The sequence below is a fragment of the Grus americana genome, chromosome 7 (assembly GCF_028858705.1).
Source record: "Grus americana isolate bGruAme1 chromosome 7, bGruAme1.mat, whole genome shotgun sequence".
Taxonomy (NCBI): domain Eukaryota; kingdom Metazoa; phylum Chordata; class Aves; order Gruiformes; family Gruidae; genus Grus; species Grus americana.
The window spans coordinates 30862128-30889658 of NC_072858.1; the positions used below are offsets into that span (position 1 = coordinate 30862128).

General features: G+C 41.1%; 2 protein-coding genes across 4 annotated transcripts in view; one reads left to right on the forward strand and one right to left on the reverse strand.

Moving 5' to 3' along the window:
• Positions 1-1753: 1753 nt before the first annotated feature.
• C7H10orf53 (chromosome 7 C10orf53 homolog) lies at positions 1754-3595 on the forward strand. The gene is made up of 3 exons (XM_054831929.1): positions 1754-1757; positions 2599-2718; positions 3449-3595. Exons 1-3 carry the CDS (start codon positions 1754-1756, stop codon positions 3511-3513), a joined length of 189 nt encoding a protein of 62 aa, XP_054687904.1. The 3' UTR covers positions 3514-3595.
• Positions 3596-13549: 9954 nt separating this feature from the next.
• The window catches only part of OGDHL (oxoglutarate dehydrogenase L), a 56534-nt gene continuing 42552 nt past the window's right edge, over positions 13550-27531 (reverse strand). For all 3 annotated transcript variants that reach the window (XM_054832672.1, XM_054832674.1, XM_054832673.1), the window contains 7 exons: positions 25194-25372; positions 21958-22029; positions 20564-20689; positions 19880-19952; positions 17674-17837; positions 16888-17042; positions 13550-16150 (listed from right to left, as the gene is read on the reverse strand). In XM_054832672.1, the coding sequence (XP_054688647.1) occupies positions 16027-16150; positions 16888-17042; positions 17674-17837; positions 19880-19952; positions 20564-20689; positions 21958-22029; positions 25194-25372 (893 nt within the window). In that variant the 3' untranslated portion in view covers positions 13550-16026. The remainder of the gene's footprint in view (positions 16151-16887; positions 17043-17673; positions 17838-19879; positions 19953-20563; positions 20690-21957; positions 22030-25193; positions 25373-27531) is intronic.

The following is a 27531-nucleotide window of genomic DNA, read 5'->3' on the forward strand; positions in this document are numbered from 1 at the left end:
GCTTTACGGGCCGCCCCTCACGGGAGGGGAGACGGGACGGCACCGCTAACGGCTCCCAACGGCTTCTAACGGCCGCGGCGCGCGACCCCGCGACCCGCCCGGCGAGCCGGCGCGAGCGCCCCGGCGCGAGGCGCGCCGCTCACCGCGCGGCACGCGCCAGTCCGCAGCCGCGGCCTCGGCGCATCCCGCCTGCAGCGCCCGGGAGGTGCGGGGCCCGCGGCAGCCGGGTCGTTCGGCAGCACCAGCCGAAGCCCCGGACCGCCCCGAGGCCGGGCTGGAAACGGCCCCCACCGCCGCGACCGGCCGGCTGTCTGCCTGCCTTTGCGCAGCAGGCAGGGCAGCGCCGAAGGCAGCTCGGGCAGGACTCAGCCCTGCGCAGACGCCCGGCGGGCGCGTTTTCGCGTGGCTTCTGTCTGGTCAGGCCGTAGGACGGGTCTCGGTGCTGCACGGCCCGCAGGCTGCAAAGGGAGGCTCTAGCTACTGCGTTATGCGCGTGACAAAGGAAAGAGCTGGTCCTTAAATATGCCTCAGAAAGCATAAACACTTCCATCTTTCACGTTTGCTAAAATAAATTTATATTACAAAGTGTATATGTTTTTCTTTTCCAGTTACACAAACCTCATTAAAAACCCAGTCTGAAATAAACTCATAAATCAAAGATGAAAATGCTTAAGCTGAAATTCAGCTGTAAAGCAGAGTACTTGGGACTACAAAGTAACTTGTCGCTTACAGCCCACCTATAATTCCCAGCAATTAACACAAGGTCAGTGACGGGTACCCCCAGGCTCGGGGGTAGCCGTGCGGTGTTTGGGAGCAGAGCTCTCCCCACTGCTCCCACTCACAGCCATGCTCCAGCTGGGAGCCCTCAGCTCGGAGCCGACCCGGGTCTGTGGGCTATTTTTTCCTGATTCATCATGAATTGGCGTAGCCTAGTTTCTGTTTATTGGGGAATGAGCAACAGTCTTCCTCTGTTCTAATGCTTTTCAACTATAAGAGGATACATAATAAAAACTTCTGCCTAGCAAAATTAATCTAAGGTTGTAAGAGAAATCAAATTGTATGCATGTGATCTAAAGTATTCAAATAAGTAAAATTTTGTTATCATAAAGGCTTTAGATCGCACAGATGCATCCAAAAAGATAAACTCAGTATCAGACGAACAACAAGTGCTTGACACTGGAAACTTAGAAAGAGCGTGAGTTAATGCAATATATAGGCTACTGGCAACTCATTCAAATTCTTTTACTGGGGTTTCTAGGTCCTGCCATGGACCAAGACAGACCAGGCTTCAAGCTAGGGAAACCAGTAAGCATTTTGGTTTGGTTTGTTGTTTGGGTTTTTTTAATTTATTCTTAATATAGAGCCAACAGTATAGAGATGTCACCTCTCTCATCCATTTTATAAATGTGAATTAATTGTCAGAGATTCCCATTAAACTTCCTAGAGAGCAGCGAGAGCTGTTTGATGAGGATGACAAAGCAGAAGGTGAAAGCATGCTGCTTTATGAACCAGTCTCCTTCCTCAGCCATTTTCTGTAGTTTTTCAATAAGTTGAATTAAAATGCTGCAAACAGCTGTCACAGGTGGACACAGCTAGGTCAGGGGTTGGAACTAGATGATCTTTGAGGTCCCTTCCAACGCAAACCATTCTGTGATTGTACAAAGTGTTTGAGAAACACTGACCCTTAACAAGTCATACAGCTACAGCAGAACCAAGATAGAGGAAGCGGTACCTCTACCTGCCAAAATAACCGATGCGTATTGGTCAATATGCTGTCTCAGCCTTAACACATAGCTGATAAAAACCTGAAAAGGTGAAACCCTGAATGTTTGACTATACAGGAATCTGCTTTTGCCTTGTAAAAACAAGTTAATAGAATTAGATGAATTAAAAGAAAAAAAAAAATCTATGGGGTCCCAGGCAGAAGCACGTGGTATTTCTGTTTTCCTGGAATTGCATTATCAGCCAGTTCTCTTATTTCCCCAGTTCTGATTAATTTGCAACAATGCTACACAATGTAGCATAATAAACCCCAAAAGCACCTAATTCATCTAAACAAATATGTGGGCCGAGAGAGGATTTTGTCCCTTCTGGTTTGATTCTCAGCTTCACAAAATCTCAAGTCTTTAACGTCCCGAGGAATTACTCTTTGAGCAGAAGTGAAATGAATTATGCGTCGATGAACAATTGGGTTATCAAGGTTGTTCACTTAATGTTCCAGCTGTTCTATAGCACCATCTTAACGTTTATTGGAGATTTCTTTTGAATTTAGTCTTATTCCATGGTACTTATAAATACATTGCATTTCCTACAGCTGCTGTGCCAGTTAATAGCAAACACAAGTACATAATGAATTTCTTGCCTTTTACTGCTAGAACTAGAAATGACAGAGGGTGGAGGCTTCATTCAAAGGAGATCCATTAAGGTAATAATAGTGAAGCCAGAGATTAAAGCTGATAGGATTTGCGGGGAGTTTTGTACAGCACTTAGGTACATTAACACTGTTGTTTGCTCCTTGCCCTCCTAAGTGCTAAAACTTAGATATACTCGGAAACCAACAAACACAGCACTGGCCACTGCTTCTTTGCCCTTTTCCAGCTGTCCTGCAGGCAGATGGACATCAGCTGATTCTGGAAGAGACATCAGACTGGAACGCTGTAGAGCTGGCGCTCAACGGGGAGACTGTATTTCGCTGCAACATGCATGACCTGGATTTTGGTAAGTACAGAGTTTTATTCATCGCGGTTTCTCGCCGAAAGCACTTACATTTTGAAATGAGTGCTTCCTAAGGCATAAACAGTCCGAGTTCTGTTAACATTAACACTTTGAAGCTCTGCACTCCTTCATATTTGAAGCAGTTTGGAGGCACAGTCAGGAAGAGAGGATGGTTTGGGAGTTAGGGCCATGCTTGGGAGAGCACTGTTTGGGGCCTTCCCATATGCGCCAACACACAATCACAAGAAAACCTGCCAGGTTTCAGTCCACAGAGGTATCAGGACAGGTGAGACAAGGAGTTCTCAAGTTTTCTCACCTCCTGTGCTAGTGGCTTCCAGAGTAAGGCTGACAGCCACTGCCGCTCAGCTCCCCACTTTTCAACAGCCTCTCTGGGGCTGGGGGCGGGAGTTGGGGAGCAAAAGCAGAAAACTGACCAAGGATAATGGCATTTCCAGCACCACAGCTCGCTTGGTTTCACCTTCCTCAAGGAAGGCAGACAGCCCAAGAACCGGGAGGTTCCAGTTGGAAATTTCTTCCGACAAAATACCCCATCTTAGACCTACACTGGACAGTGAAGTAGCGGCTAACAGGCCGTGCTACTGTCTGCTGAACCCCCTGCACTGCTGCGATCACTTTCTGCTCTGTGTCAACTCCAGATCAAAGCAGAATCAAACTCAGATTATGCAGCTGACCAGGGCAGAGCCACGCTGAGTCCAAGTACTGTGAGGGAGAGGCGGGGATGGCGAGTTGGATCCACTTTGTGAAGAAGCCAGAAAAGCAGTGTTAAATGTTCACTGATTTACAGGGACACAATCCCGTTTTACCTTGGTTTTCTGTCAGACAATTTACTTGTATTACAAAGTTATTAGAAATGTCAGGATACAGTTGGTTCTTTACACTTCTAGGCCTCTTAATGAAGCTCTAAATAATCTTACTTGTTACATCTGTGTGTCAACCAAATAAGAATATACTACTTTTTCCAGAACCAATCATATGTTACCACCCTGAATATTACAAATTCATGTAGAACTGTGACTTGAATGTAGTTCTAATAATTTGATTTTAATTAAAAGAAGAACAAAACTCCTGGATATCTTTCATCCTTTCAACTTTTAGAAAATTTCCTATGTCAAAGATAATGATTTCAGTCATTCATAGCTGACAATCAAGCCATACATCTTCATACGGATGTGCCAATTCTGCTCTTTCCTTGGCCACACATGTCCCAGAGAACATTAGTGCATCGTTAGACACAGCCCAAAGGTACTGAGAGAAGGAAGTTGGCATAGCCCTAAGGACAGGATTAAAGCTGACTAGGTGTGACCACAACTGATATTGCAGGTTTCTCAAAAGTAATGCTGCCTTTTCCTCTCCATTTCCCCCCCCCACCAATAACTAGAGTATGAAGCTTCTTTTTTGCTTCTGATTTGTGAGCATAGACGCTCAACCCTCAGCTTCATTTTAAAAACACTTTTGACTCAGGTAAATTCAGCAGTTTGCAAATAATCATATGCCAGAATGGTGGTGCCCTGAGCAATTTTCAGTTTGGCCTGTAATTAGTTATGCAAGAAAGAAGCTGTTAGTCTTTGCATCCTAACGGAGTGGTGTGAACAAAGAAACACAGCATTTCTTGAGGCTCAGGAGCGCTAGGCATCAAAGCTGCAGTTTCTAGTGTGGCTGCAGGAGAGACAGGCTACCCGGCATAAAACCAAAGACAAAGAAATCCTGTCACTCAGTATCTCCTATTGGCTGTAACCTGCAGGGAGATAGCTGTACTTACCAACAACCAAACCACATTTATGGTACTACTGATCCAACACAAAAATGTTATCAAAATAACACTATTGCTATGCCCAAATACAGTCCCCTTACCAATGACCTACAGATGACAGAGGCATTAAACCAATATTCTTTAGTGAGAAAAGAATACTCAAAGTCAAGCGAAACGGAAACTGTATTGTCTCTTTAGAAGACTGAAACATTTTTGCTTTCTACAACTCTGATATACAAGACTAGAAAGTGAAAACATTCCAACTGAACCACATTGAGAAGATCAATACAATTAAGCTTGTCGCAGATAACGAAGGCACTTTCCGCAGCAGACATTCACACAGACAGCAGACTGGGGATTCAGCACCTGCCCCGCTCCAGTCATGCCCTGGACAGCAGCGAGTCAGTTCACACCTCGCCTGACCCTGCCTGTGCGTACCGAGCAGGCTGTCCTGCACCACCACCCAGCACCAGCGCGGCCCTCGGCACAGGGAAGGGCTTCAAACAACCCACCCTGCTGCATTTGTCAGTGGGACACCAACAAATGGCTTTCTGCTCTGGCAGTGAATTGTTTATTGGCCTCTTCGGTAAGTGCAAATTAATTAGACTAAGTTAGTTTAAATAATGTTAGTTCTGGGCAGAATTTACTCCCAAAAATAGAAGAGTAAGCTCCCCAGACCTCTTGAGCATGGAATGCCAGCCATGAACATCAATGGAAATGCTCCAGGCAGAACAGCTCACCAGTGTGAGTAGTTTACTTTTTTAAAAAAAGTTCTAGTTTTGCTGTGTTCATTGCCCTCTGTAACATCACTCCAAGGACATTTCTGACATATCTCCAACTTAGAATGCCAGAAGTTCTGTAGGAAGATATTAAACCTTAATAGACCAACATGTTTAGCCGGAATAAATACAGATAAGCTTTGAGGAACACAAGGCTTCAGGTCTGAAAGAGAAGCAGCAAACTTCAAGACAAGTATGGGTTGAGAACAACTGCTCTGACTTCACTTTAGAGTAAAATTATGACCAAATTGTGAAAGACAAGAGACAGATGAGAAAAGATTTTTAATGTCACAGTGAGAGATCTTCCAGCGAGATAAAAAAAATTAGCTCCATCAGGCATTTTGAACACAGCCAACTAGAATGCATAAAGAGATCTCAGGCCCTGTATTGTGCTTTTGTTACAGAAAGGAAAAATAAATACAAATTTGAAGTAGCCCTTTCAGTTTGGTACCCGTCCCCCAAACACTACCTGCGATTAGTTGCCATGGCACTAGCAGGCAGCTGGATATTTGAAGGCACTGTAGTAGCCACTTGGACAGAGGCATTTAATTTTTTTATATGTGAAATAACCACTTTTTTTCCTCAAACTCTCCCTCATTTTTAAGGGGATTATCTGCCCCACAGATAATCGTGGCCATTTGAGAACTGAACCTAGCCTGAAAGTCCTCTCTACAGTGACTTTTATCCAGACTATTGTGATAAAGTCAAATCAGGAGGAAGAAAGCAGCAGCAGCAAATTATTCCAGTAGTAACGCCAAATAAATTGCTGTGCAGCTTTTATGGTTTGACTAATTGTCTCATTAAGACACATTTCTGATCACTGAAATGGATCTCAAGTATTTTTAATCACTGAAAAAATTGTACCGCTAAGAGCCTCTCTCCCTTCTATCCCTGGCACTATTTGCAATGGAAAACACACAAAGGCTCCTGTTGATTGGAGCCCCGCTGCTGCACAGTTGGCAGTCAAATGGTACTAATGGCACAGTAACACAATATAACTAAAATAGTTGGCCTTTTAGAGTAACAATCTCTTATAACATGATTAAGCTTTATCATGTGCGTTCCCTTACGTTTTGCAAATGGCTCAAAAAATCTGACAATTTTTCCAGTAATTTCTTCAAAAAGGGAGGGAAAATAAAAAAATCATTAGCTATCAAGAAACAAATTAACCACACTTGATGCATTAAAAAAAAGATGAAAACAACTGCACCAAGGACAGGCTGCACAGCAGCATGGTTGTGTGGTACCCAGTCCACTCCCCCTTGGAGAACACACTTCCAAAGACCGAGTTTGTCACATTTAATTGCAGACACTTTATTGAAGCACTTAATTTAGGAGCTGGCTTGCCCTAGGCTAGCTCTGTAAGTGATGGAGAGAGGCATCTCCACAGAGCAATTCAGATCTCTACTGAGTGGCGACTGTAGGATCTCTGGGCTCCTAATTTAGGTACTTTTTTGGTGTTTGGTTTCAAACAATATTAAGAGAGATGAAGCTTCTTCCTCATATGAGGAGCACATTTCAAAAGGAGCAAGCTGGCATTATCCAGCATGTTACTGACATGCTCTTTACACTCTCAAACAGGAAGATCTTGCTGTCAGCCACCACACCCAGCAGCTGCACAAGCCATACCTTGCAACAAGACGCTTCCCCTTAGAAGGGTTGTAGGTGTTTGTCCCATACATTATCATATGAAAGATGGCAGCCACTTAATTTTCAAGTCACTTATTCTCAGAAGCCTAATGCAAAAGTGGCACAGCTATTGCTAGGAGAGATGTACACTTTCATCGTGGCCAGCCTGATCAAAAGAACCTGCAAAAGCATTGAAGCTCTTTTGTAGAAATGGAAGTGATGCATGGGAAGGAAATCACTCCATACAAGTACTCCAGAAGAATTGAAAAGATCCGATTTATTCTCAGGCATGTTTTGCTTGTTTTAAAGTGACTGTATGAAGGTAATCATCAACTTGCCATGGCTGCACTTCTGAGTGTGTACTTGGAAAAATAAAGCAACATACAGCTGCTATCAGCACAGTTCTCAGAAAAGAGTTTAAACTTCATTAGACGAACTAAGTTGAATTATTTGAATAACTGGAATTTTTTAAAAATAAAAAATATCAATGATACTATAGTTAAATTTCCTTCCTGTTCATTTTGCATATTGGCCATCCAATAACATGATATTAAACATGGCAGCACTAAGAACTTCCATGCATCGTTTCTACATATTGAGAGTCTGTGACAGACTCGCTTTGCAGTGGGCATGAAATCATTTCTCCATCTCCTTCATATGAAATGGAGAAAACAGCTTTGAGTCACAGAGATCTTGTATTCCCTAAAGCATTTTCCAATTCTCCAGTAAAAAGTGCTGTACAACTAGCTGTATGGCATTCCACAATTACTGCAGGGAAATGCTTTATTCAAACTGTCCAGATTTCTTTTGGTTATTTTAAGGTATTTTTGTTTAAAATACTGAGAACATTCCCTATCAATGCCCATACACATTATGAGTGGAAAACAGCCCAAGAGAATACAGGCAGGATTCTTCTGCTCTGTCAAGGCACATATTTACAAGACCCATAACTCACTATAGGCTCATTCAAGTGAGAGACAAGATGCATTACTAATTTAAGATGAATTTGAAATGTGGCGATTTACTCCTACAACTTTCAGGTTTTGTCAAATTTGTAAGGCAGTTTTTTTTAAAAAAAAAAAAGAGACAGGGTTGTTCTGCACCCACATATAGGCACTTTTCAGACACAGAAATATTTGCTCCCATAAGTATATATGTAAATGTACCCAGGAAGGCATCCACCAAGGTCATAAGAAGTATAATCAGAAGCATTACAAATTAGTGGTCTTTGTCATAGGCTTTGGAATTAATTCTGAGGAACAAAATATGCCAGAGAGATCTCTCTACTTCCCTTTGGGCTTTGCTACAGAGACAGGTACCACAAAGTTACAAAGTTCTGCATAAATCTATGGAGCTCATGAGCTGCACAATATTGTGCTAAGAAAAATAAAATTTTACTGATAAGTCTAATAAGGGGCCTGAGAGCTGTGATAAAGGCGGGGGGGGGGGGGGAGGGGAGAAGGAAGAAAAAAAATAATCACACTTCAGGTAGCATGTCCCTAATTTTTTAATGCATGTAAATATCAGAACAGTGATGCTGAAGAGAAGGAAAAATATTAGTGGGTTTTTCTGCTGACAGTCCCTGTAGAAGCTATTTATGTGCAGCCATATATTGATGTACTCAGATATATTTTCCTGAAGCCTGTAGAGTTTTGTCTAAGCAAGGGCTTCAGAATGTGTGTGTAAATATATTAAGGAATGTCAGCTTCATAATGAGAAGGGTGTATTGTGGTATAAATATTGCAGAGTACATTAAATAAACATGGTCACATATGACCAGGTATCTATTAAATGAGCACATTACAGGAGAAGTTAATTATCTAAGATGTAACTAGGAACTATCTAGAATCACTGGAGATTAAGTTGCTTTATTTCTGTTTATCTTTCCTCCTGAATAGGCAGTAGGTTCTTGCAATGAAGAGTCCCAAAGCAACACAAAGCTTCAGCTTTTCATCAACTCTAGGACGACAGAGTTTTGTCAACAATAGTTTGAAGTTCTGATAAACCAAAAAGTTTCCTCAAAGTAATTTTGTGCAAAATATGCTGGCACAAAACAGTATTTAAGGTGTAAAAGTACAAAATATTTATGGTTCTTTTGATATTTTAAGCTACTCAGGGGAAGGAAGACGACTTACATGGTATATTTTATGTATATGTATTTCTCTCATATATTGCACCCCCAAAAAAGCATGCACAGGCTTCTTCAAATCTGAATGTTAGTGTCACAGGCTAATATCCCAGGAATAATGTATACATTTACTATATTAATAAGATTTTTCTAGACTTGAAGAGCTATTGTGTTTCAGTCTATAAGCAAAAACATTTGTTCTGATGGAATTTGATTTTGCTTGGGCTATGAATTCATGAAGAAAACTGTCTGCTCTTCTTCCTATACAACATAATCAATGTTGCAAACACTTTTTAGTTAAGGATATGTTTGTGCAAACCACTCTAGCACAAAGACCAACTAATGAAGAAGGATTTAATCACATAAAATTCTTGAAAGCAAGACAAAGCCAATCCCTTTAAATTACTTAAGTACTGTTTAAGCCCTGTCATTAACATATAGTAATAAATATTTCATCTTTAACAAGCCTGTTGGGAACAGTTTGTTAAGCATTCATTTCTAATCATGGGAAATTATGTATGATCATTTTATCATGTTCTGTATTAGAAAATTTTATTTTATCCTCTTTATCCATAACAGTGGACACACTCATTTGGGGAAAATATACTCTTTCCTCAAACGAGGGGAAACATACTCTTTCTTCAAACGTGTTTTGCTTTTTACTAATTAAGTTTACCCTTGCAAAGTCCTGGGCAGCACACAGTGATGGTTCACGTTTACTTGGTGGCCTCTCCTGCGGAACTGACTTACTACACACAGGGGAGCTTTACTGGAAACCCCAGCAAGACTACCCAAGGCATCACTGCAGAAGCAACCCCGCAACCTGGGCAAGGTCATTTTGGCAGACTAAAGAACCAAGGTCTCCTCCATGGCACAGCCAAGCACCAGACAGAGGATACCAGGGGTGCATTTTCAGGCGCCTTCTAACATTGACCCCCAGTTTTCCCTCTACCCTGGGTAGCATGGCAGGTGCAGGGGGAAATCTATGAGAGCACTAAACATCACTGCCCTTCACCCAAGGCCCTGTGCAGACAGCTGTTATTCCACTGCAAGTCCAACTGGAATACGGTCACTTAAACCACTGGTAAAACAAACCCATTATACTGATAGTGCCTAATGTTAAACCAAGGGGAAATAATCGGGAGCCAAGCTGAGGTCTTACACAGAGCTCCTTCCCTTGGGATAGTCTGAGCACACCCTCCGTCCTGAAGAGGGAAGACTGTAAGGCTGGCTGGGTATGACATGGGCAGGAAGTTTCTCTGTGCTCCTTTATGAGAGTATCAGTGAATTTACAGGCTATTGAATAGGAAGTAAAGATTTCTGCAACAGAAATTATATTTCAGCATTTCATGCAGCATCTTTAGTGATGACTACAATTGTTTTTCCCTCTAAACAAATTAGATCTCCATTTGCCATTAATGACTGCATCACTTAAATATCACAGAGGAATTGCCTGGTGCACTTATTAAAAATTGAAAACTTTGAAGAACTCTGTGAAACATTTTCAATCAAAACTAATAAATCTCTAAAATATTCTTTTTCCTGAATAATTTTTCCTTTTGTTCTTTTACTCTCTTTGGATAATAAGCTACATTTCAAATAATAGCATTAAGAAAAGCACAATCTGAAATAAGAGTTAAGAAATATCTAAAAGTAGAAGTGGTTTCAACAGTTAAAAAAAAAGGCAAGAATTAGAAAAGAGGCAGTATTAATCTGTTTCCTTCTTGCAAGTATGCTGAATTTCTATTTCAGTCTGTATGCTGTTTCCTGATATCCTACACTGATGATTAAGAAAATGTAACCACTTAATCTCTGTCCTTCTTCTGCATAAACATGAAGAAAAAAATTCAATAATCATTTTTTTAATCAGTAGAATCCATCAAATCAAGACTCCTATTGCTACACAATTGGACTTCACAGAACTACTAAAAGACCAAAGGGGGGGGGGGGGAACACCCAAAACTTTTTCATCAGAGCTAATAGAAATCTTGGATGCCTTTTGCCATTTAAAGCTTCATGTTGGAGTTATTCTACTCAGTAATCTTTACTACCCAACGACAAGGGCAGAAACCCAGCAGACCTCACCTGGGGATAATGGCTGCAGCCTGGCAAAAGGCAGGTCATTCTCCACCTAGGGAAGGACAAGGGATTTTTAAAGGCTTTATTTTGTTGGGGTTTTTTGTTTTTGTGGTGTTTTTTTTTTTTTTAAACAAAACTGTATTTCTCTACCATCTTTCACTCAGAGGTTTCCTCACCTTTTCCAAACAAACCTCACTGAACTTTGCACTGCAACTGGCAGTAATACATCCCAAGCAGCTTTTGCCAGTAGCTTGAATCAGAAATCTCCAGCCACACTGTGAGTTTCTCTCTAGGCCTTGAAGTTCTCAGAAGCTCTGATAATAATTCAAAGGACAGTGTTCCCTTCATCCCAAGGGCAGGATGAGGCACCCCTACCCAGTGCCCACCAGCCAGGTTTCTTACCTGCCCATAGAAAGCACCAGCAGCCAGGAGCCCGTGGCCCCCTTTCCCAGCAGCCAGCCTCAGCCTCCTTTACTGTAGCGTAACTCTGTAACTCCATGCTTCCTACAGCAGGAACAGCCAGCAATGCCCCACAGAGGCCCATACAGGGACCCACTGCAGGGGCCCAGCCACAGCCCACCATGCTGGGGAAAACAAGGTGAAGTATTGAGGAGGTGACGAAAGGAGCTAGAGAAGAGCCAGCTGGGCCCAAACCCTGGGCTTTAACTGGTTAACGACAGGCGGGGTTTGCTTGGCCAGTCCCATCAGCCATAATTAAGTAGTCACCTGTACTGGGTAACTCATTAGCCCTAGCACCAACCTGAGCAGTTGCCTGTGAAATTAAAACATACTGAATTCACCAAACCAACATGCAAGATGACAGCAGACTTTTTTTGCTTCATCTTTGACCAGAATTGTTAACTTTACATAGATATCGCATCTGCTTTTAGCGACATTCTTGCTTTACATGATTTTTGAGTGTGCCTCTATTTCATGTTTTAAACAATGATCAAAGTCATCTGTGCTACTGGCAAAAAGCTAGACTGAGCAACAAGTCTGTGACATCTGCATAAGATTAATAGCAATCAAAAAGACTGATTTTTTGACACAAGTGCACATGTGTGTGTAGAGCAGGGGTTCCCAAGCTTTCATTTTGTTATTATTACTAGCAGTTGTTCCCAACTCTGTATCACAGGCAGCTGGTCTGTTTGTGCACCAAGGTAAGAGCTACTAGAGCTCTTAAGACAGTGGCTAGAGAGTCCAGCCAAGGGGTTCTTTAAAAAAAACCCCAAAACCAACAAACAAGCCCACAAAAAAAACCCCAAAACAAACACACACCCCCCAACACACATGTTCATCTACACAGTTCAACCAATGCACACACCCTCCCGTTTCTTGTCTAGTCTCATACATTACTTTTTACCTCCTAGAACACGTAGAATGGTTCCCTTTCTGGAGAACGGGTTCCTCCTCTGCTCTAGCAGACTGACTCCAACTGCACCACAGGTAGAGCAAAGGTTTCCACCAAGCACACCCCTGCTGTTAGCGCAGTTCATCAGGTAGCTACTAGGAAATAAAAATAACTCTGTGACAGGAGCTGTTTGTCTTTGCAAGTTTTTTGCTGTTGTGGGCAAGCATGATGTGGTACCTCACCCACACATACGATGAACTCGATTGATTCCAAAATTTGGTGTTTCTTCCTTCTGAGTTACAAAGCTGTGATTTGAATTTCAGTGCAGACTACCTGCAGAAGAGGCTTATATAATACTTCAGTCCTTTTCAAACACTCTACAAAGATTAATTGATAGCTATTTAGTATGTAAAAAGTATTTAACTTGTCAGCTAGTTCTAACAAAGTATTTGTTTTCTGTGAGATCAGAGATCTGGTTTAAAGCTGCCATTACAGAAACTTGCATTCATTGTTGATAATGCACCTATTTAATGTGCATCTATTTAAGAACTCTCTGTAAGAGTTTTTTATTCCAAGGGCCTCGTTGAAGAAAAGCAGCAGAATTCTGCAAATAAGTATAATCTATGCATTTAGCAATTTATAATGCTTTAGTAGCTTTTGAACATTTACTATCTGAAAGTGCAGACAACAGGAAAAATAATTCAATAGAAACATATGTTGAGCCGACATGTTAAGAGAAATTAATTTCAGTGTTTAGAAATTAGAGAAATTAATTCCAGTCTAGTTCCAGTATTTTAAAAATTCTGCTTGAAATACAAGTGTGTTCATTTATTACTTTAAAAAAATGGTAATAGGATAAACCAAAATATTCTAATATAACCTCAATGCTATTACTACTTTTAACCCAATGGTTTTGAATAATTATCTTTTTCTACTCCAAATACTCTCTCCCTCACTGCTACTATATTTAAATAAGCCACTATTGAGGAAACAAACAGGGAATGGAAAAATGAGCTGCCTTAGCACTCTTACCAATGGGATGCTAATGCCAGCACTCAAAGGAGAAACTGTCAAAAACAACAGCCGTAACAGAGAAATTTGTTTTTACATATTTTTATTTTATTGGGTTTTTTACATTCTTTGATGGAATTTTTATGCAACTATTATGCCACAATCTATGATACACAATGAAAAAGGAAACCTGTCATTTACTACTTAAATTTCTATGTAATTTCGTTTTCTGCCTCTGCATACACTGTGGCATAAATGCATTTATCATATTTCATGCAGCACTGACCTGCCTTATGCAAACTGAGAATACAATGAACGGTGCCAGCAATATTTAGCAGCACTCAATTCTTGCCACAGAAACAAGCATTTATAAAAGCATTAAAAGACCTTGGGTGATGGTTACTGCCTATCAACTTAATGTTTTGAGCTACAGAAATGGACAGGAGACAATCTTTGCTGCTGTCAACTGCAGTACATTCCAAGTTCATTAGGTTTCAAAAGACTAAATTAGCTTCACTGTTTCAATGAGAGAAAAAGCCCAAGGCAACCAGCCCGATTTAAAAGGATGCTACTGAGTTTCACGAACATTAGACTACGTTTGGTTCTGGATCCCATGGTAAGTATCTTACCACAACAATTTTATGCTCTGACAGAAGGATTATTTTTTTCACCATCATGTTGTCTCCAGGCCAAATAAAGAGACAGCATAAGGCACACATCCCTTTTTGGTAATCTGCTTGGACAAGTAGTACCTGATCATAGCTAAAAGTTTTTAATACAGTTTTTTATTTTGATGAGACAAGAAGCTTTCCAGCATCACCTGACTCAGCCTTATGTCACAGCCAGTACAGCAGCAGCAGGGTAAAACTTACTGCCAAGAACACAACTATGTCCCAGGAGCACACTCAGGACAGGGAACTGGAGATGGGGGTGAAGTCTCATCTATGTGTTTTCCAGTCACTTGCTATGACATATCAAAGGGAAGAAGTCTCCTGCCACTACACAGTCCAGTGTTGCAGAAATCTGCAGTCACAAGATTCACCCAGACCCAAGTTCTCCTGGGGCAAAGGGAACAGGACTTCTGCCAACACTAGTTCTTGTATTAAGAGGGGAGAGGAAAGCAGTTCCCACCTGCCTTCTAGCACTGCGGAGGAAGCACAAGCAGAGGCACTCAGACCGCGCTGCTGTGCAGTGCCTCCCAGGAAGCCAAGCACTACGTCTGGAGAAGAGGAACAAGCCCTGCTGTTCCCTCCCCTCCAGCACCTGCTATACATCAGCTGCCTTACACAGAGGTTCATTTTATGTCCATGCTGAAAGTACATGGCAATTGACATCCTAATTGACAAGTAAACACAAGGGACAAAAAAATAATAATCGACTGCTGCTTGTACAAAACCACAGCATGTACCCTTCAGTCAATCAGCAACTGTTGCTTGCCCACCTTCCTCTTAACATAAAAAAGGGTGACTAAATCAGGAATTGCCACTTCAGAGTTGAATTAATATCAGCAAGGAGATCTGAGGCAGGCATTAGCACTGGACAAAGCAGAGAACCCACTACTTGCTGCACAAACACAGACCTCTCATCCAAACACAATCTTTCTACGGGTGCTACCAGGTCAAAGTAAAGCAGAGCCTAGTAGTGTGATGAGGGAGAGAGAGTTCATCCAAAATGAGGATGCTCACAGGACCTCACAGTTCCCTAATACCACAGAGCATCAAAGCAGGCAGCCTAGGGAATGGGAGCAATTGGTGCTGTCACCTCTTACTTTTGAAGTCATTTGATGCTGAATTCTCCTGCTGATCACCCACTGCTCTGTCAGCTGTGGTCTTGTGTAGACTTCTTCCCTCCTCAGCTATCCCCAACAAACCTTTTCTTGGTCCTTTTTATTTCTGCCTTCATCCTCCTCCACCTTATATCTAAGTGGTTCACATCACTTTTGTTATCACCCATAGTTCAGCAACTTTGTAACCTGACTCCCTATTTCCAGCCTGCTCCTCACACACCAGGCTACCTTACCATCTCCTTCCAATCACCACAGCCAGTACATTTCTTTACCAAAGTCATCTATCAACTCTTTGCTTTTCAGTTTCATTACTTCTCTCTGATACATCTAGAAATAAGTGTCAACCACTTTCCTCGTAACAATGCACCTTGTTTCCTTAGTGGCTCCCAAACATACTCTTTTCCTTTTCAGGGATGTGCACAACTGTCATGCTGTCCATGCCTGCTCTGCTTACTTACAGTGATTACAGTGCCCACAGACTGAGACTGGAGTCTCACTGAGCTAGACACTGCATCCTTGGATAGGACACCCTCCTTGTGCCAAAGAGGTCCCAACCTAAATAGACAAGTGACAAAAAATGGTGGAAGGTGAGTTGAAATTATTTTTTTTTTCCTTACAAACTGGGGAGCAAGGTGCAGATTAATCAAGTCAGCTGCTGGATCATTTTATCTGGTAAAGCAAAAATATATTTTTCCAGTATTTTCCCCGCTTTTATTTCCTCTTTTGGATGCAGTGATTTGAGAGACTACTAGACAGAGATGGGTCGGTGCCCTGCAGTTAGAATGTTTTTCCCTCAAAGGCCTCCAGGTTGAAAGCTGTATCCAAGAACCTTCTGAGGGACACCAGATGCGTGTTCTTGTTGCCTGTGGCAGCTGCAGCAGCTGGCTCTCGGCCAACATACCTATGTGACAAAAAGAATTGGGCAGTCAAATGAGGTGAGAAGAGACACTATTTTGACACTAACGAGCATGAGAACATGCTGCTACATGCATTCAAGTCAGCTTGGCAGATTTGGACATTTAATCATCAATCTTTCTTAAATAACAACCAAAGTTGCACCATCAGTTATACCTTCTGGTCCACTTCCCCCTCTTTTCCCCCTTCTGTCAATATTAAGCTGCGTCTTCTCCCCCATCCCTCCCAGGACAGCCAACTACACTGTCTCATAATTAGATAACTTGCTTTTGGCAATGAAGACTCTCATTCCTCTGACAGCTGCATGGGCAGATCTGAGAGTCAATCATCTAAAATAAATGCAAAGGTACCTGGATTGAGCTCTTACGGCAATTGTTTCCTAGTATTTGGAGTGAAATTCTTAAAAAAGACAGAATCTTAGACAACAAGAGAGAAAAATCCGGAAGAGCTAAGTGCTGTGCTAAGTGGCAATATAAAGCTAGTTGCTACTGATTTTCTTTTAGATCTACAAGGAGGAGCAATATATCCATGATGTATTTGAGAAATAGTCATCTAGACTTTTCCCTCCTCCACCCATGAACCCAAACTCAGAGGTTTTGATTTGTGACTGACTTCCCCAAATCAAAAATAAATTTAAAAGAAAAAAACAAACCAACAACTCAACCGAATTTAAAAGCAAACAAATCAGCCCAGGAGATAGAGAAATTGTTTAAAGTTGCATACCATATAGGTCGAGTGTGGTTCACAATAGTGCGGAAACGAGGTTTGACATAATCATAGTATCCACTGTTTTTGTGTTCCTCCTGACACCAAACCAGATCAGCACCTGGATACTTCTCAAGTTCTTCTTTCAGCAGGTCAAAGGGGAATGGTGAGATCTAGAAAGAGAGGGTAATAACTGGCAAAGCTTTCTCTTACATGGTGTTAGTCCATGGTAAGAAAGCCTTCTACCTATTGGGTATTACAACCGGTCATTGTAATTAACCATTTAGTACCTAATATAATTGCTATATGTTCTTTAAAATAACTCGTATTTCTTTAATTGATTTCATGCTGTCAGAAGTGAATACACACATATTTTATAGTTGCACCAGTATTAACAGAAGTATATCATAGTCCAGATCTCCTGCATTTCTACGGTATTGTCACAGCTACTAGAAAAACAAGTCCTTAATAAGTTAATGACAATATAGCTGCAAAGTGTACTATTCACAACATTTAAACCTAGCAGATTGGATATAAAAATTTAAGATGCCATCATATCGTAACCTTCACTTCATTACATTATTCTGGAAAAGTCATCAAACTTTCTGGACCTCATTGTCCAGTATATTATTGATATCTCCACAAGGCCATGAAGAATTAGATAATGTCTTGTAAGATGCAAAGTGCTGTAAAAATGCTAACTATCACCATGCTTTCTGGCAAGTGTTACCTATTTAAAAGCACAGGAAGCCCTTGCGGAGAGTCTCCTCAAGGACTCTGTCTTCTGAGGATCAGGGAGCTCACCTGTTCAAGTCTGGTTATAGCTACTTGTTTCTCCAGGTCTTGATTCTTTCTCTCTTTCACAAGATCATAGTACACTTTTCCTGTGCAGAAAATGACTCGCTTGACCTCATGCGGTGCATGAGCTGCCAGCCCATTCTCAGGAATCACACGTTGGAAAGTGGTACCTAGTTAGAGCACAAATTAGAAAAGTGCTCTCAGTGGTACTGACACTGTAATATTGCAGCCCAAGAAACAGTCCTCTACTGAGCAAGCAGCAGGTTGCAATGGTCACGGGGTTCTGTTGCCTCTATTCCTACTTTTCAGATGGGTAATTCTGCTACAGTGACTTTCAGCAGTTTAGTTTCAAGAAGATAAAAGATTGTCAATAATCCATTCTTTCACACTTAACAGACAGAAACATATTAAAAGTGGATTCTTTTTTAGCTCTGTGTTGTGCATTACACCTTTAATTTTAAATTGATTGGATAGTTCACCTTTGCTTACAGGTTTTTTCAGAGAATTACCTGAAATGTTGTTTCTTCTTTACAATACAATCTCAACCATGTAACATTAATATAGGTTTAGAAAATTTTAGAACATTTTTATATAAAAGCATAGCACACATTCATAATGCAACTAAATCTGGCAACTGCAGAACTATTTACACAAGCACACACATTACTGCCATAAATATACCTGATTTAAACCTCTGTTTGAGAGCTAAAGCAGCATTAGCCAAAGGAAGAATTAGCATAGTACTGAGCCATATGTGTAAGTGATAAGGTACAATTTCAGACGCATATCCTCACTGGTAGATGTCTTTTCCCCTGTGATATCATCTCTCAGGATAACAATTTTCTTGGGATACATGAAACTGGAAGAGGGACTTGATAGTCTAAAAGATCCTTTTCTTTGCTCTCTTATATGATTGATTAGAACTATTCCCCCATTAGCCAACTGCAAGGCAGCAGACAGCAACATGACCTCCCAATCTGAATCCACACACCCACTTACCAGGAGAATAAGCTCCTTTTTGAACCATTTATCTTGGGGGGAGAAAAGCAGCAGCACAAACATGAAAGAGGAACTGATTTATCTCAGAATTATCCTGTCTCACTGAACAGCAGAATTCATCATTAAAACAGACTGAATCTGTGCTTCATTGGGTCAGCTGGAGTCAGTCATCTTCTCAGCTTTCCGTTAAAAATAGAGCAAGAAGAGGTAGCTGAGAGTCAGCAATACTTTACTACTTCTTGTCTTCTTCAGCAGGAACATGAAAGTGTCAGAATTCAATGTTAATTAGGAGTTTGGCCATTATTGAGGGTTAGCCTGAAGGAGAGGGGACTCCCCAAGACAAAGTGACAAATCACAATCCCTACAGAATTTCTAATCTCACTCATTCTACAAAGCTTTTAAACAGTAATCAAAACCAGCAAATGCTTTTGCTTGAGAAGCAAACTGTACTCACCTACAAAACAGAGATAATGCAGTATTTAAGCATGTTTATACACTGTAACTTGCTTTTAAAAAACTGAGCAGTTACTCTTTCCTGACAGCAGTCAAGACGCCTGCTAGAACTGGAGACAGACCACCACACCTATGCACACTCTCACTCTGAACAATCGCTTTAATCACTCACTAACTACATTTCACTGCATTTCCTCGTGCCACTGTAGCACATTCTAACCAGAGCATGGCCAGACAAATCACTCTACCTCTTGGTGCCGACGGCATGCCAACAGCAGCTGGGGCATGGCCTACAGCTCTGAACTCACTGATCTCACTTTAGATCACTGGTGTGACATGGCAGCCCCAGAACTGAGTATTGTAAGAAGAAATGGGACCCTCATTCTTCCAAATGGGCATAGTGGGATTACAACCTATCCCTCACATCTAGGTGGGGGCAGTACAAAGAACAGTTTTTATAGGAAGAGAAAAGGAGCAGAGGGACCTTATAGCCTGTTGATGGGAGCATCCCTGCAGAGAGAGGAATGCACTTTCCACTGCCTTTAAGATTCAAGGCTGGTTACAAGATAAGCCTGTTAAAATTAAGAATCCATACTTGCAAGCAGATTCTTCAGCAAAAGTCCATGCTAGATCTCACTACAACAGCTCCATAGAAATTACACCAAAGGAAAAGGCAAAGTCTCCAGAGCAGATTCTCTTCTTCACAGTCTGACATGCAACTTGGTATAGCTAATTATTTGTCCATAATACTTTGACCTACCAGACACCATTTCATCAAAACTGGATTTAGCTTCTGGATGCCTCAGCAGTGACTTGGGTGTCAAAATAATCAGCTGAAAGACAGAAATTTTTCCAATGCTCAGGAGCTGCTTTATCTACATTATTACATGCAACATTTGTAACACTGTTCATACAAAACCCACAAACTGAATATGCTATAGATCAATTAATGTGAATAGCAAACACAGTAATTTTTTTTTCCTGCTGCTAGCCTAGGAAGTTACAAACTTATTCAAAAGATTTGGGTACTCCACTCCCTTTAAAGGTTCTGAAAAAGTACTGTGTATGCTTCTCTTTGAAAACAAAAATAAAATCACAGGCTATCAACCAGTGAAACATCCAACAGTTATATCTTAGTTTTTTCAAGTTCCAGCAATTAGACATGCAGATTGTAGTTATGCAACCTGTTAGCTACGCAGTGTCGTAACAAGCTCATCTGAAGGTCTGCACAGCCAGAAGGAAGTAAAGCTGAAAATCAAGTTTTAGAATCACCGTAAGTCAGAGCTGAGTCTCATTCCACCAAATAAGCAACTTCAACCTGTGTTCATTTAAGATTTTTCACCAACGATTCTTGTTCTTTTCAGCAGTACGTCATATGCAAAGACCCCTCTTTATGTGAGGATTAATATACCTAGAATAATCAAGTCCATTACAGGAACTTTACCGGTTTTCTGAATGGCAGCAAGATCTGTCTTCTGAGGACGTGAAAGTAATTGGCTGGAGTTGAACAATTCACCACAATCCAGTTGCACTCATACAGCTGGGAAACTTCAAACTGCTCACTGAACTCCTGAGAGAGACATTAAAGGCATTAGAAAAATGTCTAAAAGATCAGGGAAAAAGGCTTGAAAGCTATCCTTCTATTTGTGACTCTCAGCAGCTCCCTTCCTCAAAAAACTTAATTAGCAGATCTCTGCTGAGATTATATTATTAGCTAGGGAAGCGTCCCCACACACTATTCTCTTCTGTTTCTACTTCTTCCTAAAAATGTATGCAAATACATGCAAAAAGCTTCCATTAATTTCAGCAAGCTGGTAAGTCCAGGAGGAAAAGGTGAGGAGGACTGGGACTTCAGTAGGTGGAAGACACAAAATATAACCACTTTGAAAGAATCTGAAAACTGTAATTCATTTTTTGAGTGTATAGTTAACTCTCCCATTTTTTGGTAGGTGTCCTGTCCTCTTATACTACTTTAATACATACATTTCATATGTTATGTATTTATGTATTTTATGAATATAGGGAGTTTTATAGATATGTACACAGATATGGATATAGGTAAGCATATATATAGGTATAAGTACAATAGTGTCATTACAGATTGGTACAGTATCTAACATGACTTCCTGGTCCAAGGTTTGAATTCCTACCTTCTACGATTAAAATTTATAACTCACTTATTACATGCAATTCACTTTTAGATGAGGAGGAATGTGGCTTTGGAACTATCATTGCCTCAAGGGTAACAAACTCAGGGCCAAAACTAAAACATCCATTTTATTTTGCCTTTTTTTGTTGTCGTTAATTAGTGGGCTTTTCAATTAACATATAGCAGTGTTTCTTAGGAAATCTGCAGTGGGGAATTGGACGCCCAGTATCCTGTAGAGCTATGTACTTTCTGTAGAAATGAATGACCGAGGTACGAAGGTCTTAGCTAAATCAAATTTAGAAGTTGCTTATTTTCATGCTCCCAGCAGTACAATTTAGCTCCACTGCAAAAAGCCAGGAGTAGTCTCACTTGGCCTCCTTTAGAAATTAGCTAGAGACACCTATTTGCAGTACGCACAGCAACATAAACAAGCAGAATCACTGGCCCTGAGGAACAGTCATAAAAAGATCATGCTGCCAGAGATTAATTGCATATGACCTCAGCCTTGAAATGAAGCAGCACATACTGCATACTGCTATTACTTTTACTAGGATCAAGTTAAAGTTACAGCAACTCTTGAAGCTTAATCTTAACTCACTATACCTAGCTAAAAGGATGCTTCTTAGAAAAAAATATCTCTGAGATGTGAAGAGCAAAAAAAGGACATGGCCTTTGACAAATCTACTTACTGGATAAGCATCAGAATCATCATTGCTCATCTGCAGAAACCTCTCAGGCCTGGCTGATGAATGCTCTGGACCCTGATAAAAGTATCATTTAAAACAACATTAAAAAGCCAAATCAGCAGTTAGACATCAGTCTAGGTCACTCACTGCATAAGTACCTCCTGTCACCCAGGCAGCTCTGCCCCAGGCTGCACACCTGCCTGCCCCCAGCCAAAGGCATCAGCAGCGGCAGCGAGAGAGGAAAGGGCCCATCGCAGGACTGGAATTCTTCGTCTTCCATAAACTGTTTTCATAGGAGAAGATTAGGTTTTCCATGGATTTCCAATGCTTTTACCAGCTGCAAATAATTTCTAGCCTCAGTAGAGCTGCACAATGAAGACCAGTGAAAGGGCAGTAGGTCCATGTGGGCACAAGAACAACTTTGCTAATGCAGGGCAAAAAGGAGCAGGAGGAACGTCAAGAGCAGAAACACTGTGTGACACTCACTTCTTTGGGCCAAAGCACACTTGCACACTCAACAGGAGCAAACACAAAATTAAATACTATCTTAGCTATATGAGCAACACAAGCAGACTCAGGGTCTCTCTCCTACCATTGTTCACTGTTCAGTACAGGATACGATAGCCTAGATGAATGTGTCAGCTAAAATAAATCAAAATACGCGTACACATTATCTGCAAAACTAACCTATGATAAATTTTTTCCTCCTCAGGAGGTATTTTCCATTCTGTCAAAGTACTGAACACTCACATCTGCTGTCCTACTAGCAGTACCCAAGGTAATTTCTTTTTGTGCACAAACACTGTTAGATCCATGCTGGTCACAGGCAATATCAGGAATAAGGAATGTAACAGAATCTATTATCTTCCCTCTCGTGTTCTTGTTTATAAAGAATGAGAGAAAGTTGTGACAAGTACAAGAATGCAGTGTGCTTTTTTTATATATTGCTACTGCTGGCAGCCTTTGCTTGTTCAAGTGACAGTTACTGTTAGGAAGGACTTTCATTCTGGAGACAGTTGCAAGGTATTTTAACCTGAAGATATAAACTATTACACCTCTCAAATCTCTCCATGGCTCATAACCTGTGTTCATAAAGAGCTTTTTTCTTTATATGGCCGTCTCTCATCATAACTTCCTCTGTTGAAACCTTAACGTATGTTCTCCAGAATCACTCACTGTTTTGACAGCTAGCAGTCCACCTTGATTCAACACATCATCCTCCCTGCTTCCAAGTGCAGGATTCACTCTGCTCCCTGGACTAAGAGAATTCAAAGGAGAAAACACTCCACTAGCAACAAAGGAGTAACACAAACAGCCAGGATCTGTGTCTTGCACAGATACTCTTTTGAAGCCTGTCTCCACTTTTGAGGTGTCAGGTCATAGATGCGTAAGGGCTTGAGAACAAGAAGCAAAGCCATGCAAAACTATGGTTCACAGTAACAGGCCAATATTGCAATACCTCTGCTGTATACATCTATTTGCTGTAAATCAAATACTATACTAAGTACAACCTATGTATGTACAAACATAGTGCTTAACAAGCACACTGAATTCAGTATGCTGGAAAAGGAGATGTTACTAGCCAACAATTACAGGAGAGACACGCGAGGCTTCCCTAGCACACGTACATATGCTGCCCCAGCAACAACCTCAATCCAAAGCCTCAGTGTTCACATCCATCCTTGATTTCTCTGCTGACACTGCCAGTAGGCTTGCCAGCAACTGCTGTTGGGATGGGGCAGGGTTTATTTCCACTGTGACTGCCTAGCCAGCGAGACCTATACTGAATCCATTACCTAGTTTTAGATGAGTCCCAAAAGAGCCATTAGGCAGCAGAGTCTTTCAATCACAGCCAACTTGCGTGTGAATGCGTGACCTAGAGGTGAAGGGATCCATATCCCATTACTAATCATTCCCCAAATCATTCTTGTCCCCATCACTGTAGTCATAGAGAGAATAACACTCCTGTCATGGAAAGCTCCTCTGACAAGATAACAGATTTCAACAGCCTGGTGGTATTCTTAAATATTCCAAAACCACCTGACACTCATAGCAAAATAAGCATCGCATCTTGGCAAATCTTAGCTGCCAAGTCGCTAAGAGAAAAGAAAGATTAACTGTATTATAAGTAGCAGAGAACCAGCTCCCCTCAGCTGAGTGCTTCCCTGCAGAGGACCACACCTCCTGCTGAGGGCACATTCAGGCAGTCCCGCAGGATTCATTTAAAAAAAAAATAATTTATCAAAACTCTTGTGAACAGCAACAGACCCTTTATTCTTTACACACAAATGGGTATGGAAAGCCATTCATAAGATATGAATGCACTCCAGTATATCAGGACAGGATTATAATTGAATGGAAATAAATGAAATTGTTTCTGAGAATGGAAATGACGCAGTTTGTAGGGAAAGGGTCTACAGCATTTATACAGATGGAGATTGCCACTCTGGCACATACTATGCTTTTCTTAATAGAAAACTAGAAACATACATGCATCAATTCATTAATGTTAATGCATTTGAAAAGGAGAAAATCAACCTAGCCTGACATGATGTTCATGTAACCTTTAAAAATAATTTAAAAGACTTGAAGAACAATTCTACTGCTGATATGAACTTCATATAACATTACATACAGAGCTTGCCCATGCCATTTCCCTCTAAGACACTGTCCAGTTCCTCCTACTGGCCACCAAAGAGAGTCAACAGCTAGTGCAAACATTTTCCTTTCCAGAAAGAGAGAAAGGTTACCCAATGTCAATGATTTTTGAAGAAGTTTTAAAGTTGTTCCATGTCATTTCATTGCACGTGAATTTAGTGCAGAGTTTACACGGACATACCTCATGCAAAATAAAACCAAGCAAGTACTGCTAGACACTAATGATTTCTTCTTACTGTACGCTAAGAATCCAGCTTTCTAGGGAAAGAAGAAAGAAGGCACTGGCTTGGGGAAAGATAAAAAAAAAAAGGAAAAAAAAAAGGAAAAAGCGGTACATGCCACTAAGAAGGACACAAAGATAAGAGCTCAGAAATATTTGTCAGTTTTCTTTGATTCTCACTGATCAATCTATCCACAATCTTTTCTGTAGCACTGAAACAGTTCCACATGCTAAATAGCGCCTTCCTCCCCCAGCTTTGTATCACCATCAGATCCCCAAGACATCTTTGGCTTTTACAGCCACAGAGGAAGGCACAGTAGCCAGCAATTCCCTCCCGCACGTGCCAGCCAGTGGCCCTCACCATTCCTTCCATTCCATGTGGCAAGAGCAGGACGATCCCGTTGTGACGAACCCACTTGGCCTGGCCAGAGCTGATGAACTGGTCTATTATACACTGCGCCGTGTTGTGGAAGTCACCAAACTGGGCCTCCCAGCACACCAAGGCATTGGGACTTGCCATAGCAAAGCCAAGTTCAAAACCTGAGAACCAAACAAGTAGGAGAATTAGAAAAGAAACAGACTTGCTGAGAAATCTTTTCATTTCCCATTAAAAAAAAAAATTAAAACCAAAATGAAAGCACAAACTGGATTTTTGTAGCCCTGTTATAAATCATGCAGTTTTCAGTAGTACCATTTCCCTCAGAAGGATTAGCAAATAACGTTTTTCCAATGCTGACTCCAATCCTTCAAACTTTTCTTCAAACATTTAAATATCATAGGAGTTTTTAAATGAACAACTAAAACCCCTCCCTTAGCTCAGACTTTCATGTGACATTTTCCTGAGAGCTCCCTGGGGTAGGTACCATCTTTACCGGTACAAATCCCCTTACAGCCTAGTACTAGTTCAGGAAGCTACATGTTAATTTTATTACTTGCACATCCCTGCAAAACACTGTCTCCCCTCCCCCTCATATGCAGGTGCTGAACAACAATCTTTGTGACATCAGCCTTCAGTCTACAGGCTGGATCATAGTCTTCAGATCTTCAAAAAAACTTGAACATAATAGGTGCATGGGAGACACATCTGGGACATGGGTAAACAATCTTTTTTTTGGCAGGGTTAAGGACCCTTTAGGTCTCTGCCTCAGTGGCCAAGAGGAGACCAGAAGTGCTCATGGGGAGGACACTCACTACAAGACAGACATGGAGGTGCTGGAGCATGTCCAAAGAAGGGCAACAAAGCTGGAGAAGGGTCTAGAGCACAAGTCTTTTTAGGAGCGGCTGAGGGAACTGGGGTTGTTTAGTCTGGAGAAAAAGAGGCTGAAGGGAGACCTTATCGCTCTCTACAACTACCTGATAGGAGGCTGTAGCCAGGTGGGTGTCGGTCTCTTCTCCCAAGTAACAACCACTCCATGTCAAAGATTCTCAACCCATTTTCAGGTGGTTTACAGTAGCAGGTAAATGCAGGAATTTCTCTAAACTTGTGCTGTAAATTCACCAACTCCCTACAAGGCAGAAGGGCCACACATTCCCACTTACTCAGCCATGTCAGGTTAACGCAGCAGGACAAACATATAGCAGCAGCCCAGGTGTTCTGCACACAGCACGCCAGGCAGCTTGTTGTCCGCTCTTAAAACTTATCAAGGCACAAATAAAACTGAAGGCTCTTGACAGGCTCCATGGGTATATCTTAAAAGGCAGAAACAAATTCTTGCTCTCACTGAGAGACCTGCTGCAGTATGATGAAGCCCCAGCTCTACAACAGGACCCGGGGAGATGATTGGCAAAGAGAGAAAAGAAAACCAAATCAAACTGTTACTGCAGTGTAAGCTAAGTAATTGATTCCTAGTAGCTCTGCAAAGGCAAAAGATAGAAAACTACAATGGTGTTTGTTGCATGTGCTACATGGCCTCTGCTGTGTAGCTTTAAAAAAAAAAAAGGCAGAATTTTGTGTCAAGTCAAAACATGAAAACCTAGCTATGTGCAATGTACCTATCTCAGTTTAATGACCACTCTTAAATTTAAGGTATTTTTCTATACCATGTTCCATAGTGAACACCTAAATGTACCTAATAATATAAAATATATATTTGATCTCTGCTCACATTTTCCTTTGACACTTCAGTATAGCTGAGCCTGGAGTGCTGAGCTAATACCTGTACTCATATTCTACACCTATACTTTGGAATGATTAAAACCAGAAAAGTTAAAGCGCTCAGTAAAAAATAGTGCTATGTAGCACTGCTCTGGCTGTAGAGGTTCTGGCTGAGGGAAAACTGCTTCAATACCCAGAGAGAATAAATATTTGATGGCTAAGTATGTTTTAAGTTGAAGTTTTTAAGTTCTGCACAGAATATAAAGATCTGTTTTCAAATATAGAACTGCAACATGGAAAGACTCTCACTGAAGGCTACTCCAACAGAGCAACTAGCTTTTCTGTTGTAAAATTTTATTTAAAAAGCTATGATAATGAGTTGTAATTCTTTCCTGAGTAACTGCAAGACTAAAAAACCTCAGAGTGAGCTAACAGACTGATATGGATTTCTTATCTCTTTTACAGCGTTATTCTAAGATCTGCACATGTAACCTAAGTTGCAGAGAGAGTTCCATCCCACTACCACTGATCTACACTGAACTCGGCCTCATATTTTTGCTATATAAAAGTCACAGCCATTTCCATTTTTGCCTGGTTTCCTTAT

Excerpts from the sequence above, each read along its gene's own strand:
- C7H10orf53 (XM_054831929.1), top strand. Across the intron at positions 2,719-3,448 it reads CATGCATGACCTGGATTTTG|GCGGGGATGGCGAGTTGGAT; the intron begins GTAAGTACAGAG and ends TGTGAGGGAGAG.